General features: G+C 36.6%; 1 protein-coding gene across 1 annotated transcript in view; it reads left to right on the top strand.

Annotated features, from left to right (window-relative positions):
• MIGA1 (mitoguardin 1) overlaps window positions 1-20,665 on the top strand; it is an 82,348-nt gene that overhangs the window by 38,221 nt on the left and 23,462 nt on the right. Inside the window, exon 8 of the mRNA XM_036256415.1 lies at window positions 12,696-12,796. Coding sequence (XP_036112308.1) covers window positions 12,696-12,796 — 101 coding nt within the window. The remainder of the gene's footprint in view (window positions 1-12,695; window positions 12,797-20,665) is intronic.

The following is a 20,665-nucleotide window of genomic DNA, read 5'->3' as shown; positions in this document are numbered from 1 at the left end:
ACACATCGAGTGGTCGCCACCCGCACAACCAACCAGGGCAGGGGACAAACTGCAACCGAGGTACGTGCCCTTAGCGGGAACCGAACCCGGGTCTCTCTGGACCGCAGGCCGACGCTCTAACCGCTGAGCCAAACCGGCCAGGGCTGCAAGCATTTTTCTAGGACAGTTTTTTATCATCCTCACCCGAGGACATTTTTCCATTCTTTGTTCAGATAGAGTGGGAGGGAGAGAGAGGAACAGAGAGAGAGAAACATCGATGTGAAAGGGACACATCGAGTGGTCGCCACCCGCACAACCAACCAGGGCAGGGGACAAACTGCAACCGAGGTACGTGCCCTTAGCGGGAACCGAACCCAGGTCTCTCCGGACCGCAGGCCGATGCTCTAACCGCTGAGCCAAACCGGCCAGGGCTCTAGGACAGTTTTTTAAACTGGTGGTTGGGGAATCAGTTTAGTGGGTTGCAGTTAACATTAAAAATATATATATATACAGGATGGGAAAAAGTGGGTTTACAGTCGTTTGTATGGGGAAAAAATTATGATCATTACAATAGCTTTATTAGTCAAAAGAATGTCACAGTGCAACTGTAAATCTACTTTTGCCCACCCCTGTATATATACACATAGACACATATGTGTGAGTGCATTATATATAGCTATATATGTATACCCATGCCAATAAAACATACATACCTATATAATACATACACACATATACTTGTACATATATAGTAGTTTTACGAAACTTCTATTTTGTTTATATATTCATATATTTTTGTCTCCTGGGTTTCAAAATACATTTGTTGCATTGGATCAGGGACAAATAAGAATGACAGTCACTGCTATAGATGTAGGATTGGTGGATTATCAATTATTATTGTTTTTAGCTTTAGCAGATAGTAACAAAGCACTCTCCAAAGTATTTGTAACAATTTAAACTTCCACCAGCAGTGTATGAGAGTTCCTTCTCATATCTTCATTTTGTTTAACATCTCTCTGGTTGTACTAAAATTTTTAATTTTAATGTTATCCCATTTATCAATTTCTCCTTTATGGTTTGAGCTTTTTGTGTATTGTTTAATGGTATAAAGAGAATTCTTTTGTACTTACTTTAGAATGTTTGCTTCTAATACTTAGGTTTTTAATCTTCCAGGAGCTGGTTTTTAAATGTATATTATTATTACTTTTTTTTTTTTAACATTTGGATAGTTGCCTCAGCACTATTCATTGAATAATATCTCCTATTCTCACATGTCAGGTTGTCTTATATGAGCATGTTTTGTCTATTTGTTTCTGCATTGGCTTCACAGTATCTTAATTACTGTAGCTTTATATAGTTTTATGAGTCTTGACACCTGGCAGGGTGAGTCTATTCACCATGTTCTTGTTTAAGAATTGCCTTGGCTCTTCTTTTGCCCATGTGAAGACAGCTTGCCAAGTTTCATGAAAACCCCTCTTGGGATTTTGATTATTACACTGCATTTATAGGTCGGCTTGTGGGAGAATTTAGGTTTTTATAATATTAATGTTTCCATCTATGAACATGGTATGGTTCTTCATTTACTTACATCTTTTATGTCTTTCATAATTTTTTATAATTTTTTTCATGGAAGTCTTACATATCTTTATTTCTATGTCCCTTATAGTTTTGTTGTCATGGTATCTTTTTAAAATTTACATTTTGTAATTTTTGTTGCTGATATCTAAAACGTTGATACTTGCATTTGAATATTATCAGCAACCCTCTGAATGCTTATTAGTTCTGCCACCAGTAATTTATCATAGGTTCTTTTGGAATTTTTATCTAGACCCCATATTTGTGGATGATAACCCTTTTATTTCTTATTTCTTTTTCAACCCTTAGGCTTCCTCACCACCTGCCCCCCCCCCCCCCCATCACACTATGTACCTTACATGTGAGGAAATAAGGGCTAAAACCCTTTCTGTAGGTTTCTTCTGCTCTTATTGGCCAATTAAAACTTACTCTTTTGAAGCAGTTAGAAAGCAATATAGGTTAGTATAACCTCATAACATTCAGAGCCTAAGCTCCCTCCACAAAGTGGAAGATCTTTTAGCTTTTCCTTCCCACCTCCATTCTTTCCTATACTTTCTATCTGAAGTGCCCTCAGCCTGTTTAAGTGCCTAAGAACTTAAAAGTAACAGATCTGGTTTGAGACATGAGGTTAATCTTTGGGTATCTGCTGCTGTTTTTTTGCTGAAATATATGAATATCTGTGACTTCTTATAATTCATATAGAGATTTATATATCATGGGTATCAGGTAAGAAGAAGATAGGTACAGTACTGTCCTGGCATGATTATATTATTTTTCTCTTTAAGTAAATAATTTTGTAAATTTGAAAAGTGGCTATAAATGGGTGATAGATTTACAAATGTTTGTTTCAGTATTTTGATTCCAAATACACAACTATGGCATATGTATAATTTGTGTACATTTCAAATATTACACAATAAAAGTATATTTATCTTTCATATTAAATAGAAATTTGTGTTATCTGCATTATTTTGGTAAAAATTAGGCTCTAGTTGGTCATAAACACTAGTGAGAGACTGGTAGAAAACGGGCTAAAAGCTAACACTAAGGAATGATTTGCACTCTAGGAGACATCTGTTCTCATTGTACCGTGAAGGCATGTATGCATAATGATGGCTTGGTAGTTTATTTAAATATTAGTATATTCAGACATTAAAATTACTCTTTATTCACTTAGGTTAGGCTATTAGGGGAGAACCAAATTGCTTAATTTAATACCAGTGTTCAAATAAACTTGATTGCCAACAAATGAAGCCTTCTCACAGTTTCTTGGGGACATTATTTAGTTGCTATGGTTTATACAAATAAAGTTCAGGCTTATTAATCTGTAGTTTCATTAGATTTCTTCTGAAATTAATTGGACTTCATAGTTTGTATGCTTACATTTTCTGTAAAGAGTAGTATGTATTTGCAACAGCAGTATTAGCAGGCAATTCTTAAGGCATAACTTTAATAGATGTTGTTTTTTTGGCTGAAGCAAAGGACTCTGAAATACTTTCATACTGATGTGTAGGAACAAATTTAGCCCTTAAAAACAAACCAGGAATTTTCATAGCTTAACAACATTGCTTTGCATATTTCAGATATGTATTTGGGCCTCTTTATAATTTTTTTTTTTTAAACAGAATGAACTCATAGACTCTTGGGTCTGGATTATTTAGCAAACATTTGATTGTCTAGTATATGTCAAACATGCCATAAGACACTTGCTTTTAGGCAGCACAGAGTGGTTTTAGAGATAGGCAATACAAATTATATAGCCAGTGGAATAAGTGCTGTAATTGTTTAGAAAGTGCTATGGAAACACCAAAGAAAAGTATATGATTATTCATAGGGGCGCAAGGAAGGCTTCACAGGTGTGACACTTGAAGCAAAAAGGTCCACCAGGAAGACGACTGAGAAAAGACCATGCCAAGCACAGGAAACCACATGGAGGTTTATGATAGAGCCTATTTAGGGAACTCTAAGTAGTGCGATAAGTCTTGGGAACACAATATATGTAGGAAAGTGGTGGGAAAGAAATCTAAAAGGTGGGCAGGAGATAAATCATGAAGGTCCTTGTTTTGTACCTTTAGGCTAAAGGGAGCCACTGAGAATGATAAGAAGTCATCATCAGATTTATGTATTTGCAGGAGAGTGTGGAAGGGTTGACCGGTACAGTTTAAATATTTTATCCATTCTTTGTTTCTGTTCTTTTATGTGGTGGATTTCATTGAGATAGTGAGACATCTTCTGAGGGAAAATCAGAGATTTTTTTCAGCATAGTACTAATTTCACAAATTCTCTGGTGGAGAACAGGAAAAGCTGTAAAGTGGGACCTCCTGGCCACGAGAGAGACGTTATTCTTCTTTTATGGTAAGCAGCCAGCTAGAACATTTAGCAATATTGGAAAAGCTTGGCAGCAAGAGCAAATACCACAACCTATCATCTTGAGTCAAATGTCCGACGGCCCAGAGCTGACGCTGTAGGACCTTGTCCTTTTCCTTTTGTGCACAATCACTGTGGTTGGAGGATGAACTCCCTGAGGGTTTATTTTTAGGGAATGACATGAATTACAGGCTTAACTTGTGTACTCAGACCTCTAAATATACAGAGTGCAGATTGTAGAACATATGAGAAATTTGGCCTAGTAATTTCCTCGTATGCATTAAGGCTTATAATCTTAATTTCAAAGTATTTAATAATACTACAAAGTGAACTCTAACTGGTATTACATGCAAGTCGAAATAGGTTCAGAGACGAAAGCAGTATGAAAATTGCCAGGCTGTCAGAAACAAGAGAAAAGCCTGCTGCTTGCCTTTGCCTCCTTTGTATTTAAGTTACATTTTAGCAGCTTGGATTTTTAAGTCTAGGACCTTCACTCACACATACAAGGCCTTTGTGTGATTTGGAAAAAGGCCCATGTAGCCCCTTGGAAAGGGCACCTTTGTGATAAGAAAAAGGTTCACCTTCCAGGAAGCTGCAGGTCCAGGATATGGGCTGGATGTCTGCTGCCACTTATCACATTGGCCTTTGTGTGGTGTACAGAGTGACCAACTTTTGCAAGTAGTCCTGTTAAGTTCTCTAACTGCAGACCTAACCTTGATTAGTTTTTGCTACACTTTGGGTTATCTGGTCACTTCTTTCTTCTAAAAAAAAAAAGGTAGAAAATGCTGTTAGTCCTTTCTCTTTCCTTCTCTTAATCATTTTGCATTGGCAGCTGTATTTTCCAGTTAGGAATCATAATTGTTATGTCGGCCAATCATGGCATTATGGAAAGCTCCTTTTGTGTAGTGCCATAGTAGCAGGCTGTTTTTGTACATGTATTATTTCACATGGGCACAACTGTGTAAGTCATAACACATCAAGAACTGATCACTTCTCCTTTCTTTTATTTAAGTGGGTTTCATTGTTACTCTTTTCAGTGTCAAGGTACATTGAAAGGAAAATCAAGAAAATATGTCTTAGCTCTTTCACTTTGTGAAATTGTACTGTTTTTTATTTTTATATTCAACTCTTTTCTCTCTAAAACTATACTATAGCGTTTTCAAACAAATTGGGACAAAATATTACAGTGTGGGTTGATAGTCATACAAGATACCCAAAGAGCAGCAATAGTTTTCTAGATTTGTTAAGTATTTTAACATTATAGCAGACTCTGGAAAATAGCTTATCTTGTCAGCAGCAGGAACTTTCCATTTCTAATAACATCATAGAAAAGACAATGTTCCAAACCATATTTAAATTGCTAAAAATCATCTGGAGAGTAGCTGCTGACATCGAAGTCAGATGGTATTGAGACATTTGGCAGGCTTCCTCTTCTTGCTGGTGTTACAGAACCCACAGTGGACAGCCTGATTTTAAAAGAAGAGTGGCATCTTTGGAATCTCTGCTAGAATCTGCTGAGGTTAAAATAGACCTGATGCCTTCTAAGCGACAGAAAATAGAATGTGCCCAGTGATGGCCAAAGTGAGGCATGCATAAAACCCACTGCATTGGTTTAAAGAAATACATCTGAGCCTGAAGTTCCAGGGCTCAAGTGTCTTTCTTTCTTTCTTTCTTTCTTTCTTTCTTTCTTTCTTTCTTTCTTTCTTTCTTTCTTTCTTTCTTTCTTTCTTTCTTTCTTTCTTTCTTTCTTTCTCTCTCTCTCTCTCTCTCTCTCTCTCTCTCTCTCTCTCTCTCTCTTAAATCTTTCAAGCAAATTCTGCTTTGGAAAAAACTTAAGTAAAATGTGAATTAGGAGATTGTGAAAGAAGGAGGAAGGCTTGAATCCAGTCAGATTTTTGGCCTAAAATATATAACTGTTTAGTTAAAAGTAAACATACTTTCAGTGTTCTTCCAAAGAAAAACATAGTTTATGTCTAGGCATGAATGTTTAAAAAATTCTAGGTGGTTGACACAGGTAAGTGTTTTAAAAAATTTTTAGATTTACTATTTTACAAGTTTAGGTAAAAAAAAAGAAATAAAAAGAGCTACTCCACCAAGTGCCAGTATGGTAACTTATAGCACATTTTTTATATTTAATCACCCAATTATGTGGAAAGCTTTTTTAAGGCAATTGAATGTTAATGACAAGTCATTAAGTGGCTGAAGCAGCATATTTTAGGTTTAGAAGATAGTATCATAAGTTTAATTAATTTAAGTCTGGGTAGTAGAAACATAAGAATTATAACAGGGCTCTGAAAACATATAACAGGCCAAATAAGAGGAAAAATGAGAGGCTTTTTAAATTAGGGATTTCCATGTCTTGGGGATGGTCAGATTATAATAACAACTTTTAGTTTATATGAACAAGTATTTAAATGTTGACAGTGTGTTCCATGTTCTATTGAGAACTGTAGGAATCATCAGAAAAAAATAAATAAAAGTAAAGTAAATTCAAGTAAGTTCATCTACTTACGTTGTGTCAGTCCAGCTGGGCAGACAGTCTGTATATCAGGAAACAGTTAAATGAAAATTCAAATAGTCTGTTAAAAGGTACATACTTACCTTTTGCCTAAGAATATGAATAGCTAACATGTATTGAATGCATACTTTACATATATTAACTTGTTTAATCCTCACAAACTCTTTGATGTACATACCCTCCACCCCCTTTTACAAACCTAAGGAACTGAGAAGATGAGAAGGTTACACAGCTAATAAGTAGCAGTCAGAATTTGAATCTAACCTGTATGGGTCCAGAGCCACAATTTAACACTTTTGCTGTACTGCCTCACATAAAATTTAAAAATTAGCTAATTTTTGGAGGATACTTACAGGGGATAGTACTTGAGCTGCAAATTATGAAGCAATATGTGTTCCTGGGTTGCATGGGGCAAAGGATCAGAAGGAGAGAAATTTGTATGTTGGAGAAGATGCAGGAGGAACCAAAAGCTTGAGTAGAGAATGCGTATGGCAATAACACCAGAGAAAAATTATTTAGTACTTACTATGTAGCGAGGTCTATACCTTCATAAATCTCTCATTAACCCTAGGACAACTCAGTGAAATCCATATTGTTATCCTCAGTTTACCCAGCTAGTAAATGGCAAAGCTAGGATTGGACTCCAAATCCTTCCCGGCTGACTCCAAAACCCAATCTTGTAACCATAACGTTACTCTGTGGCAAGTGGGACTATAGTAAATGTACTCAGATAAAGCCGAGGGCCTTATCTATATAGTAGTTAATAGAAAACAAGATTAGATAGGTAGGGTGGACAGAGATTGTGGAAAGCTTTGAAAACCAGAGGAGGAGCCATTGAAGATTTTGATTAGGAAATGGCCTTTTGTTCTAGTTACAATAAGGCACTCTTGTACATAATTAGGCTAGTCTGTTTAACAATTACCTATATTAAATGAAGTAAATAGTCTGTGACAGCACTTAGCAGAATGTCTTGGGCACATAGTAGTCACTCAAAAAATATGAGTTGCATCCGAATCCTCTAAAGAACTTGTAAGCATTTGGGCCCGGAGACAAGGTACGAGAAAGGAAGCTCTGACAGTGCTAATAGAAACACAGTGCGAGCCTCACATGTGACTTGTCATTTCCAGTAGTCACATGGAAAAGTAAAATGAAGTAGTGAAATTAATTTTAATATATTTTCTTGCTCTGTCTGGTTTGGCTTAGCAGTTAGAGTATCAGCCCTTGGACCAAAGGGTCATGGGTTCAATTCCTGGTCAAGGGCGTGTACCTGGGTTTCAGGTTCAATCCCTGGCCCTATTTGGGGTCATTCAGAAGGCAACCAACTGATGCGTTTCTTTCACATCAATGTTTCTCTCTCTCTCTCTCTCTCCTTCCCTCCCTCTCTCTCTCCTTCTCCCTCCTTCTCTTCTACTCTCTCTAAAAATCAATGAAAAAATATCCTTGGGTGAAGATGAGCAACAAAAGAAATAAAATAATATATTTTCTTGAGCCCAGTATTTATTAATAAGATATTTTATATCTTTTGTGCAAAGTTTTCAAAATCCATTGTGTATTTTACACCTACAGCACATCTCAGTTCTTACTAGCCATATTTCATGTGTTTGACAGACACGTGGCTAGCTGCTACTGTATCGGACACTGTACTCCATAGTTTCATAGCATGGACTCCGGTGTCAGGTGACCTGGGTTTGAGTCCTGCCATTCCAATTCTTAACTATGGAAGTATGGACCAGTCACTTAACCTTTCTGTACCTTAGGCTCTTGATATATAAAATGAAAAAAAAAAATAACATTACCTACCTCAAAGGATTATTGTGAGAATTATGAAGTAATATATATAAAGCATATAACTTGGTTTCTGGCAAGTAGTAAGTGCAAAATAAATGTTTATTAATTTCATCACACTTCCATTGTTGTTAAATAGCAAGCATCTCTTATTTTCTATGTCTTCTTTCTGCAAATAGTTGATTATCCTCACCTAAACATTCCCATTTACAATTCTAAACCAATCACTAAATAGCAAAGAAAGATTGATGAGCTAGGAGAAAAAAGGTTGGGAGAGGTATATGCATGGCCTTAGACTCTACTACTACTGTTGGTATTTCTCTGTAGGGCACAGAAAAATTATTTTCAATTTGCTGTTATACTTAACACACTCATCAGATCTTTTCACGTTTAACCTAGCATCATTATAGATGCTTCCTCTACCAGGCAATAAAATTCATGTTTAATAATAATTTGCAGCTTTCCTGCCAACATTAAAATGCAGAAGGTATTGCCCTGGACGGTTTTGCTCAGCAGTTAGAGTGTCGGCCTGCGGTCCCGAGAGACCCGGGTTCAGTTCCTGCTGGGGGTATGTACCTTGGTCGCAGTTTGTCCCCAGCCCTGGTTGGGTTGTGTGGGTGGCAACTACTCGATGCGTCCCTTTCACGTCGATGTTTCTCTCTCTCTCTTTCTCCCTCTCACTCTATCTGAACAAAATATCAAAAAATGTCCTCGGGTGAGGATAAAAAAAAAAATGCAGAAAGTATTTTATTGTATTTTCTGCTTTCAGCCATTTGGGGCCAAAATATAAATTTATTGTTTTCTTTCCTTCTAAGCCCTAGAGGAAAGTGCGTACAACAAAAAAGTACAGTGATTTATCACACCCTCTTGTGTAATTATCATGTAGATAAAAAAATACAACATTGCCTAATTCCTAAAAGACCTCCTTCTCCCCCCTCCCTATCAATAACTCTTCCACTTACCCCCCAAATTAACCACTGTTCTGTTGTTAATGTTAATTACTTCCTGGTTTTTCTTTCTTTTTCTTTTTTTGTTAATCCTCACTTCAGGATATTTTTCCATTGATTTTTAGAGAGAGTGGAAGGGAGGGAGGGAGGGAGAAAGAGTGAGACAGAAACATCAAACCTGAAACCTGGCTCTGACTGATTTGGCTCAGCAGTTGAAGCATTGGCCTGTGGACCACAGAGTCCTGGGTTCGGTTTCCGCTAGGGGTATGTACCAAAAAAAACACAATACCCTGAAACCTGGGCATGTGCCCTGACTGGGACTCGAACCCACAATCCTTTAGTACAAGGACAATGCTCCAACCAACAGAGACATTCTGGCCCTGGCTGTTTTTGAATTTTAATGTGAATGAAATCATACATATAATTCTTTGCTCAACATGTGAGATTCATTCTCATTCTTGCTTGTAACAGCAATTCATTCAGTGTTATTAATTGTGTGGTATTTCATTGTATGAATACACCACAGTTTGTGTGTTTTATGATATATGGACTTTTTTTTTCCATTTTGGAACTATTATAAATATTGTTATGAACATTGTTATGCACATAAGCATACATTTTTGTAAAATACATCCAAGGATAGAATTGCTAGGTAATGGAGAAGGCAGTCTTGAGCTTTAATAGATAATTCCACGTGGTTCTACCCATGGGCATTGCTGCCAGTGGCCTGTGAAAGTTTCCATTGCTGTATGTTCTTAACCAAAAAAATGGCCATTTTCCCCAAGTTCGATAAGTCTGGTAGGTGTGGAATTATATCTCATTGTGACTTTAGCATTTTTTTCTGCTAAGAACAATTTGGTGAGAAAATATTTCTGCAAATATTGACTAAGATGAAGCCTTTGGTTTCTAATTTTTTATGGTGTCATTGTCTTTCAGTTCCATAGTCAAGAGTATGTAAAAAATTTATTTTTTAGAAAGAGTATGTAAAAAATTTATTTATTTTGTTTTTCAATTATAGTTTACATTCAATATTATTTTGTATTTGTTTCAAAAAATATTTTAAATTTTAATTGGGTGCATGAAAGCAGTTAGTTTGAGATATTGCCCAATATTCTTTCTTTATACTTTTTATTGGCTTATCTGAAAAACAGATGTATTATTTCTCTTCATAATTATTAAGCTGCCATTCCAGGAATCATAACAATTACTGAAATGAGAGGTATATGGTCTGTGGTTTACAAAGTTGGATTTAATGAATAAATCTTTCCAGTTCCTCTGAGCTATTTTCTTTTGTGTGTGTGTGTGTATTTTTTTTTTTTTAAATAAAGTACAATCATGATAACTGATCTGGATGACATTGAGTGGCTGGTTTCTGTTGAGTGAAGTAAAACAGACTTTTAGCAGCTCATGGGTAATGTCTGAAAGGTAGAGTGACATTAGATAAATGTCTGTGTTCCATTCTGAAAATAGCTAAAGGCATATGGAACCAAGATTCAACTTAATTGACTAGTAATTTAATCCTGCTTTAAAAGTGCTTTGGCAAAAAGAAAATTGTACTGTGATTTCTTTTTGAACAATTAATACTAACAATGGAAAACAATTAAAGAGATAAAGTTTTGAAAGTTGTAAATACCAATTCAGTTTTATAAATAATTAATCTCTCAGTTTGTGTATGCATTTAAAAATTATATATGCACTAAAAAGAATAATTGAAAAATTTCTGGAAAATCGAATTTCTAAAAATGGCAAGTTTAAAGAAAATATTTTAAAAGAACATGTATTTTTGAAAATAGAATCATTTAACCTCAGATTTTGTTCCATTAAATAGTCATTTAGTAGTAGAAGGATTTTTAAACTGATAAATTAGATGTTTTAAAAGGATTGATTTAAACTTCATTTGAAAACAATTATAATTTTAACTTAGAAGATACATGGTTAAAATGTTAACAAGGGTCTCACTGAATATAAAATAGTAAAAAAAAGAAAAAAGAAATGCTAGGTGTATGATTATTTTTGATACTTAATAGGAATCAATCTTTTACCAATTAAGGTTTGTTTGCTTTTCTGATTGGCTTAGAGCTTGGCATATAAATTGATTGCAACACTTTTTGAGTTTAAACTCAATTAATGGTTTGGATTTTTAAAAACTTTACACTTCCTGTATAGAATCACAAAATGTTTGTGTTTTCTGGTACTTGGGAGTTTTAAATAGGACTTGGGAAATTTCTGGTAAAGGTAATGAATTTTATTTTAGAAAAAAAGATGGAATAAAAATTTGGATGAATGAAAGGCAAAGAGAGTTCTTGTTTCTTTTTGAAGGAGACAGAATATCTGACAAAATTGGCAGAATCAAAGTAAGAAAAATCTCAATCTATTTTGTTGTTTTCTTTTTCATTGTGATAAATGTTGAGGCCTATCATTTATTTGCCATAGTGTTGTCACATCTGTAAGCAAGAACAGTCAGTATTCTTTGAAAATTTCATGTGAACGGATCCCAGGTGATCTGGCATCCACATTCAGAATGTTGTGTGTTGCTCATAGGTAGCCTGTCAAGACAGATAAACTATTTACAAATATATTTAAACTTTTCCAGCCCTTTAAAATCATAGGAGCAGTTATATTTGACCCTCAGGTAAGCACAGTAAGTGTGAGGGATTTAGATCTCATCATTTTTGGCCTTTCATTGTTTTCAAGTGGCCTTAAAGGCTGGGAGAACTCAGAGATATCTTCTTGAATTGTTATAATTGATCAGCTTATCACAACTGATTAGCCAGACAGCATTTTTTTTTTTTTTTATCCTTATCTGAGGATATTTTTTGCATTTATCTTCAGTTAGAGTGGGAGGGAGAGAGGGAGGAAGAGAAAGAGAGAAACATCGATGTGAGAGAGACACATGGACTGGCTGCCACCCAGACAACCTCAACTGGAGCTGGGGACAAACTGCAACTGAGGTACTGCCCTTAGCAGGAATCGAACCCAGGTCTCTGTGATCTGAGGGCTGACACTAACCACTGAGCAAAACTGGCCAGGGAACATTTTATGTTAATAATTCATTTAATTTGAATGAATTTACTAGTTCTTTCAATGTGAGCAAGGTCACTTGCAATTAAATTACTCCGTTTTAAACTGTCTTTGGTATATGCTGATTTTACCTTGTATGGTAAATGATCTAATTCTAGTTATTATATACCAATTTAAGTTATTAAATACCAATTTAAGTTATTATATACTCAAAAGCTTTTTTAATTGAAACTTAAGTTTAATCTCATTTTAAAACAAAAATGTCTGTAGCACTTTGTTCTCTGCTTGACAGTGTTCCAGAATCAGTCAGACAGTGAATACACTTTGAGATATCTCAGATTATGTCCCACTGATTTGTATTGTTGTCCTTTTTGACCCCAGTAGTCTATCTAAAGAAAGACTGGAGTGAAAAAAGAAAAAGAAAACCAATTATAGGGCAGGGCATAAAATATGGTAGTGAAAAGGAATATCAGTTTCTAAATCTTTTATCTTTTACTTTTAAGATAAAGATACGGATATAACTATGAGGGGGAATGTGGATGACTTTGGCCTGCGAGACACCTTGAGCATCGCATCAACCGATTCCTTTGCTTCTGCAGCAGAGGTAGGACATGTATCTTCCTAATGAGGATGTCCCATTCTTTTTCAGCTTGAGAGTACAGTTTTGCCATTAGTTCACTAGCCATTTATTTAGCATGTGGTAGATACCAGTACACAAAGATGAATATAACACGAATGTAAGTTCCCACAGGAGCGCACAGTCTCTGTAGGGAGGCGGACATGTAAACACATACTTTAAATGGGCACTGTTATATACTGTGGAGTATGGGTGAGGCATATAAGTATCTTAATGGAAAACAGTTGACCTTATATCAAGAGTCTTAAAATTGTTCAGATTTTTTTTTTTATCTTCACCTGAGGACATTTTTGCATTCATCCTCAGATAGAGTGGGAGGGAGAGGGGGGAAGAAAGAGAGAGAAACATTGACATGAGAGAGACACACCTACATGACCCCAACCGGGGCTGGGGACTAACTGCAACTGAGGCACGTGCCCCCAGCAGGAACCAAACCCAGGTCTCTGATCCGTGGGCCGGCACTCTAACCACTGAGCCAAACTGGCCAGGGCAATTGTTTAGATTTTTCAGCTTAGAAATTATACTTTTAGATATTTTTTCCCCCAGGGAAGTGATCAGACTCAAAGATTTATATGTAAAAATATTCACTTTATTATTTTAATAATAATGAAAAGTAGAACAAGTCTAATGCCAAATCATGGTACATCCATAATCTGAAATATTATAATGCCATAAATATGTTTCTAATCATTTTTAATGACATGGAAACTCGTGTTAAGTGAAAAGAATAGTATGTAGCCCTAGCTGGTTTGGTTCAGTGGTTGGAGCATCAGCCTGTGGACCAGAGAGTCCCGGGTTTGGTTCCCGCTAGTGGCACGTACCAAAAAAAAGAATAATATATAAAGCTTATATAGAGAATATGATCGTGATTTTGTAATAGGAAAAGAAAGAAAAACACTATCCTCATTTTTTTTTATTCTGTTTTCTTTTTGCTGTGCTGATTGGGTGTTTTTTACTTCCTTGTATTCCAAATCAATGGTTTGCTTCTTGGCTTTACCTACTCTACTACTGAATCTGTGTAAATTATTCTTTATTTCAGTTAGTGCCTCCTTCATTTCTGACTGTGCCTCCTTCATTTCCAACTGGTCTTTTTTAATACTCTTGAGGCCCTCACTGAGTTTACTGAGCATCCTTATAAGCAGTATTATGAACTCAGCATCTGTTAGGTTGCTTATCTGCATTTCGCTTAGTTCTTATCCTGGAGATTTTTTCTGTTCTTTCATTTGTGACCTGTTTCTTTGTCTCCTCATTTTGGCTGCCTCTCTGTTTATTTCTGTGTATTACTTAACGAGAGGTATAGGCTATCTGAGACCAGATGCTGCTTGTTTGAAGCAGGATCCAAGACAGGCCAATCCTATGGTTAGGCAACTGGCAACAGCTTGGGTGGGCCTGAAAGTTGGGTGGGGCAGGGCCTCAGGGGATCACCAGGGCGGGGCAACCAGTGTGAGCCAGGTTGCTGGAGTCCCAGATTTGGCCACTGTCTGCCACCCCAGGGAAGGGCTCATCAAAGGAACAAAGGCCTCCCATAGCAAGTCTGTCCTGGAGAAGGCCGCCTCTCCAGCCCTTGCTCCAATGCCAAACAGCTCAGTTCTTCCCTGTATGTCTCCGTCGCCCCTGGAGCTGCCTCCCCTCCAAGCTTAGAGGGAGCAAGTCTGAGTAAGTCTGTATGCGGGCCCTTTTAAGAGGAGCTGCCTGGGGCTCCAGCTGCCTCAGCCTCCCTGAGCCTCAGTTCCTGCTGGTTTTTCCAGCCAAAAGTTATGGAGACTTCTCTCCCTGGCACTAGCACCCTGAGCAGGATGCCTGGTGTGCGATGGGGTCCCCTCAGTCCTCAGGGAGGACCTTCCCAGCTGAGGTGTCCTCCTGATTTTTATCCGCCACACGTGGATGTGGGACCAGCCCATCCGCCTCCGCCCCTCCTACCAGTCTCGATGCGGCTGTTTCTTTAATTTCATAGTTGTAGGACTTCCATTCAGCTGGATTTCAGGTGGTTTTGAATGATGGTTGTTCTGTAGTATAGTTGTAAATTTGATGTGGTTGTGGGAGGACACGATAGTACATTTACCTACGCCGCCATCTTGACCGGAAGTCGATTCTGCCTTTGTTAAAGCTCTACTGACCGTAATATTTCATTCTCTCAAGATTTTTCTGTATGTGTATTATTTAGCTGTTGCTTATAGTATCGTCTTCTGAATTGTTTACATTTTTAAAAATATTTTTATACTTGTAAGTTTGCAATAGACAGAATATATCTATTTGTTTTATGGAAAAGCCATTTCCTCTTCCTTTTACTATTTGGTATAGATTTCTTATCTTTCTGTTCTTTTTTTTTTTTTTGGTGTTTTTTCCAACTTTATTGAGATATGATTAACATATAACATTGTGTAAGTTTCAGATGCACAGTGTAATGATTTGATACACATATATCGCAAAATAATTATCACAGTAAGATTGGATAACACTTCCATCACTGCATATAATTTCCTTTTTTTTTGGTGGTGAGAACATTTAAGATCTACTCTCAGCAACTTTTAAGTATATAATATGGTGTTATTGGCTATAGTTGGCACAGAGTACATTAGATCCCCAGAACTTACTTATCTTCTCACTGGAGGTTTACACCCTTTGATCAACGTCTCCCCACTTTCCTTACACCTCAGCCCCTTACAACCACCATTCCACTCTCTGTTTCTATGGGTCTGGCCTTTTTATATTTCACATGTAAGGGATGCTGCACAGTATTTGTTTTTCCCTTTCTGATTTACTTCACTTAGCGTGATGCCTTCAGGTTCCATCCATATTGTCGAAAATGGCAGGATTTTCTTCTTTGTCATGGATGAATAATGTTTCATTGTACATATACTATAAGTGTGTATATGTGTACACACACACACACACACACACACACACACACACCCCTCATGTCTTCTTTATTGATTCATTCATAGATGGACACTTAAATTGTTTCCATATGTTGGTTATTGTGAAAAATGTTGCAATGAACATGCAGATACCTCAAAATAGTGATTTTATTTCCTTTGGATATATACTCAGAAGTGGGATTGCTGAATCGTATGATAATTCTATTTTTACTTTTTTGAGGACCCTCCATATTGCTTTCATAGTAGCTATACTAATTTATATTCTCACTGATAGTGCCCAGGAGTTCCCTTCATATCTTCACCAACACTTGTTATCTCTTGTCTTTTTAATCATGGCTGTTCTAACAGGCATGAGGTGATATCTCATTGTGGTTTTGATTTACATTCCCTAATGATTAGTGATGCTGAGCAACTTTTCATGTACCTGTTTGGCCATTTGTGCCTTCTCTGGAAAAATGTCTATTCAGCTCCTCTGTCCATTATTTTTTAAATCCTCACTTGAGGATATATTTTTATGGATTTAAGAGAAAGAGGAAAGGGGCAAGAAAGAGAAACATCAAAGTGAGAAAGAAACATCAGTTGTTGCCTCCTGTATTTGCCCCAATTGGAGTTGGAACCGGTGACCTAGGTATGTGTTCTGACCAGGAATCAAACCTGCAACCCTTTGGTGTTTGGGATGACACGCCAACCAACTGAGCCATCCTGCCAGGACCCTCTGTTTATTTTTTAAACTGGATTGTTTGGGTTTGTCTTTGCTATTCAGTTGTATGAGATCCTTATATATTAACCATATATATATATACATATATATATGATACTAACCATATATATATATACACACACACACACATATATATGATACATGGTTTGCAAATATTTTCCTTCACTCCATAAGTTACCTTCTCATTTTGTTGTTTCTTTTGCTGTGCAGAAGCTTTGTAGTTCGATGTAGTCTCACTTGTTTATTTTTGCTTTTGTTGCTTGTGCTTTTTGGGTCATATCCAAAAAATCATTGTCAAGGAGCTTTTTTTTTGCGAATGTCAAGGAGCTTTTACCCTATGCTTTCTTTTAGGAGTTTTATGTTCTTTATTTAGTCTTTAATCCATTTTGAGTTAATATTTATTGAGTGATGTAAGATAGGGATTAAATTTAATAATTTTGCATGTGGTTCTCCAATTTTGCCCCCATATTGAAGAGGCCATTCTTTCCCTATTGAGTATTCTTGGCTTCCTTATCAAACATATATTTTTTCCAGTTTCATTCAGATAGAGTGGGAGGGAGAGAGAGAGAAACATCGATGTGAAAGGGACACAGCAAATGGCTGCCACCCGCACGACCAACCAGGGCCGGGGACAAACTGCAACTGAGGTACGTGCCCTTAGCGGGAACCAAACCCGGGACTCTCTGGACCGCAGGCCGACGCTCTAACTGCTGAGCCAAACCGGCCAGGGCCCTTATCAAATATTGATGGACTTTATTGCAAGGGTTATTTCTGGGCTCTTGATTCGTTCCACGTGTCTGTTTATATTTTTATGCCAGTAAACTACTGTGTGATTACTATAGCTTTGTAACACAGTTTGAAATCAGGAAGTGTGATGCCTCGAGTTTTGTTCTGTCTCAAGATGGCTTGGCCTCTTCAGTGTCTTTTGGACTATATATAAATTTTAAGATTGTTGTTTTTGTCAAAAATACCATTGGAGTTTTGATATGGATTACAGTGAATTTATAGGTGGCTTTAGGTAATATGGACATTTTGACAATATTAATTCTTCAGATCCATGAACACATGATATCCTCCATTTATTTATGTCTCTTCCATTTTTTCATCTTACAGTTTTCTTTCTTTTTTTTTTTTTTTATCCTCACCCGAGGACACTTCTCCATTTTTTTGTTCAGATAGAATAGGAGGGAGAGAGAGAGAGAAACATTAGCATGAAAGGGACACATTGAGTGGCTGCCACCCACACAACCCAACCAGGGCCGGGGACAAACTGCAGCCGAGGTACGTTCCCTTAGCGGAAACCGAACCCGGGTCTCTCTGGACCGCAGGCCGACACTCTAACCACTGAGCCAAACCGGCCAGGGCTCATGTTATAGTTTTCATAGTTAAATTTATTCCTAAGTATTTATTCTTTTTTGATATTATTACAAATGGAATTGTTTTCTTAATTTCTCTTTCTGATTGTTGTTAGTGTATAGAAATTCAACTGATCTTTGTATATTTGTTTTGTATCCTGCAACTTTACTGAATTTTTAAATTAGTTCGAACAGTGTTTTGGTAGAGTCTTTAGGATTTTCTATATATAAGATCATATCATGTGCAAACAGGGTTTTGCTTCCTTCTTTTTAATTTGAATGCCTTTTTTTGTTTGTTTGTCTTTCTTACCTAATTCCTCTGGCTAAGACTTCCATTACTATGTTAAATAGGAGGGTTGAAAATGGGCACCCTTGTTTTATTCCTGTTCTTAGAAGAAAAGCTTTGAACTTTTCACTGTTGAGTATGGTGTTAGCTGTGGCTCATTGTATATGGCTTTTATTGTTGAGGTACATTCCATCTATTCCAGTTTGTTGAGATTTTTATCATTAAAAGATGTTGTAGTTTTTCAAATGCTTTTTATCTTTCTGTTCTGTAAATGCTTATGTCCTAGATGGTTTATAGGGAGAATAATTGCTAGTCATGTTGCATTTTTTTTTTTTTTGCTGTGAAGAACAACATACCTAATTTCTCTAATGTTTCTTTATAATGTACAACTTAAACAGATATTTTGCCAAGTGTTCATTGTACTCACTTTGAATTTGTTGTAAGTCACAAAGGTTTGATAAAATTTTTTAAAATCCTTATGGAAAACAAAATACATGAATACCACAAGAAGGGCTCAGTATCTGAGAAACATCCTAGGAATGCTTCTGGGGTATGAATATATGATCTCAGAATGTGAACATTCCAAGATAAATTCTTTTCTAAGAAATGTTTGTTAAATTATTTTTAATTGCATTTACTATATGCCAAGCTCTTAAATTAGGGAAAACTCTTTTAATGAAGAAAGTTATTAAGAAAATAAGATCTGAACTGCTTGGGAAGTTAAAGTTTGTGGTCATTTGGAAGCTTTTTTCAGAAATACCAGAAAGAGTTCTTGCCTCTTTAGATTAAAACTAGTCCTGGCACAGGCTTTTCTCTAAGCTAGGTCAGTCATTTGTGAAAGTGATTAACAGGATTTTCCTATATAAGCTTTGCCAAACATTAGTTTGGAACCTCATCCTTATTTTCTCAGAAAAGTCTTTTTTTAATAATAGCTTTATTGAGATATAATTCTAATACTATAAAAATTTACTCTTTTAAAGTATACAATTCAGTGGTTTTTAGTATATTCAGAGTTGAACAATTAGTACCACTTTCCTATTCCAAAATATTTTGATCACTCTAAAAAGAAAAAGAAACTCTATTAATAATCACTCTTTTCTCACCTACCCCTCTGGTCCCTCACCCCTTGCCCCAGCTCTTGGCAACTACCTTCTGTCTCTGTGAATTTGCCTATGGACAGTTTATGTAAATAGATTTGTACAGTATGTGATCTTTGTGTTTGATATCCTTTCACTTAACACGTTTTTAAATTCTGAAAAGTTTTTTCAGTGTTAGGATACCACTGCATTAAGTATTCCCCTACCTCTATCATCTCTTAAAGAAACTGTCATTTAATAGAAATTAATATTAAGGAGAGAGCTGTTTTCAGCCTCAGATTTAGTTTTTCTTAGAATAACCCCTCTTTAAGGTATGTATGTGTTTAATATATAAATTGTAGGGGTTCTTTTTTTGTAGACTGCTCTTTAAGGAAATCATTTTATTTCTTATAATTCAGATACGTCTACTAATACTCAAGCTTGGAAAGCCTTTGCTAACCCCTCCACCCCCAACTAGCTAGCATTTGTTGATAGCAATACAAAATAATACACTAACAATAAAATACAAAGTGACAAGAATAAACATTTAGAATAATCCTATTCTGAGAAGGGAGGGTTATATCTGCCATTTAAAATTTCAATTTAGTGAATTATCTTACTTTCTCTGGAGTCAATTTTGTTTGTTTATCCTGGGGCTTTGATTCTTGTGCTGATGTTGTTTTTTTTCTCTCTCTCAATTTTAAAGTGTAATTGGTGACTGGATTGATTTTCTTAGGTAGAGTATGTGGGTTTGCAATGTTTTATGTTTCTTTCTCCCATGAAAAGGTGAACAGGAGAGCAAACTGGGCTCATGTGCCCCTGTGAGGTGTGTTGATTGGCAGGCTTTTCTTTAGGATTTATGTTCTGGAAATAGCCTGCTAGGCAAGGTGCACGTGACGGCAGATGAAGAGGGCCTTGTTCTGGAAGCCCATTACTTACCCTAGCCGACTTACTCTCTCCAGTCATTTTTAATCATTTTTAAAAAGAAATGTTCTCTGGTTGAGTTCTATTTTTTGACAAACTGCCTTCTATTCAGGGATGGAGGGAAAGGGGCAGGGAGTAGAATAAGATATGGGATTGCTGTAGGTGTTTGGACACAGACTTTCATTTAACCTCCCATTTTCAATCCCTCTTCCTCACTCCTGCTCTCGCGCCTGCCAACTCCAGGCCTGGTGCTTTTGAAGGCTGCTGCTTAGCAAATGTCTACGCTTGACAACTATATTCCCTCCTGAACTTATTCTGGACTATGGCTTCCTCATCTGTTCCTTCTGTCCACACACTTCCATTTGCTTTTTAGTTTGGGGAAATTTGTGTGTCTTTTTGTCACTCTTAGTGTGGTTTCCACTATTATATTACTTATCTGTTAGCTGTATAATAAATTACCCAAGATTTAGTGCCTTAAAACAATAATAAAATTCAGGTATGGGCTTGGGGCTGGTGCTGAGGCTGAGAGCCCTGACCCAGGCCTCAAGGGTGTGTCCTTGAGAGTGAGACCCCCATGCCCCTAGATTAGATTAAA

Source organism: Molossus molossus, unplaced genomic scaffold (genome assembly GCF_014108415.1).
Source record: "Molossus molossus isolate mMolMol1 unplaced genomic scaffold, mMolMol1.p scaffold_m16_p_12, whole genome shotgun sequence".
Classification (NCBI taxonomy): domain Eukaryota; kingdom Metazoa; phylum Chordata; class Mammalia; order Chiroptera; family Molossidae; genus Molossus; species Molossus molossus.
The sequence above is the reverse complement of the archived record's forward strand: the minus strand, read 5'-3'. Positions and strand labels throughout refer to the sequence as shown.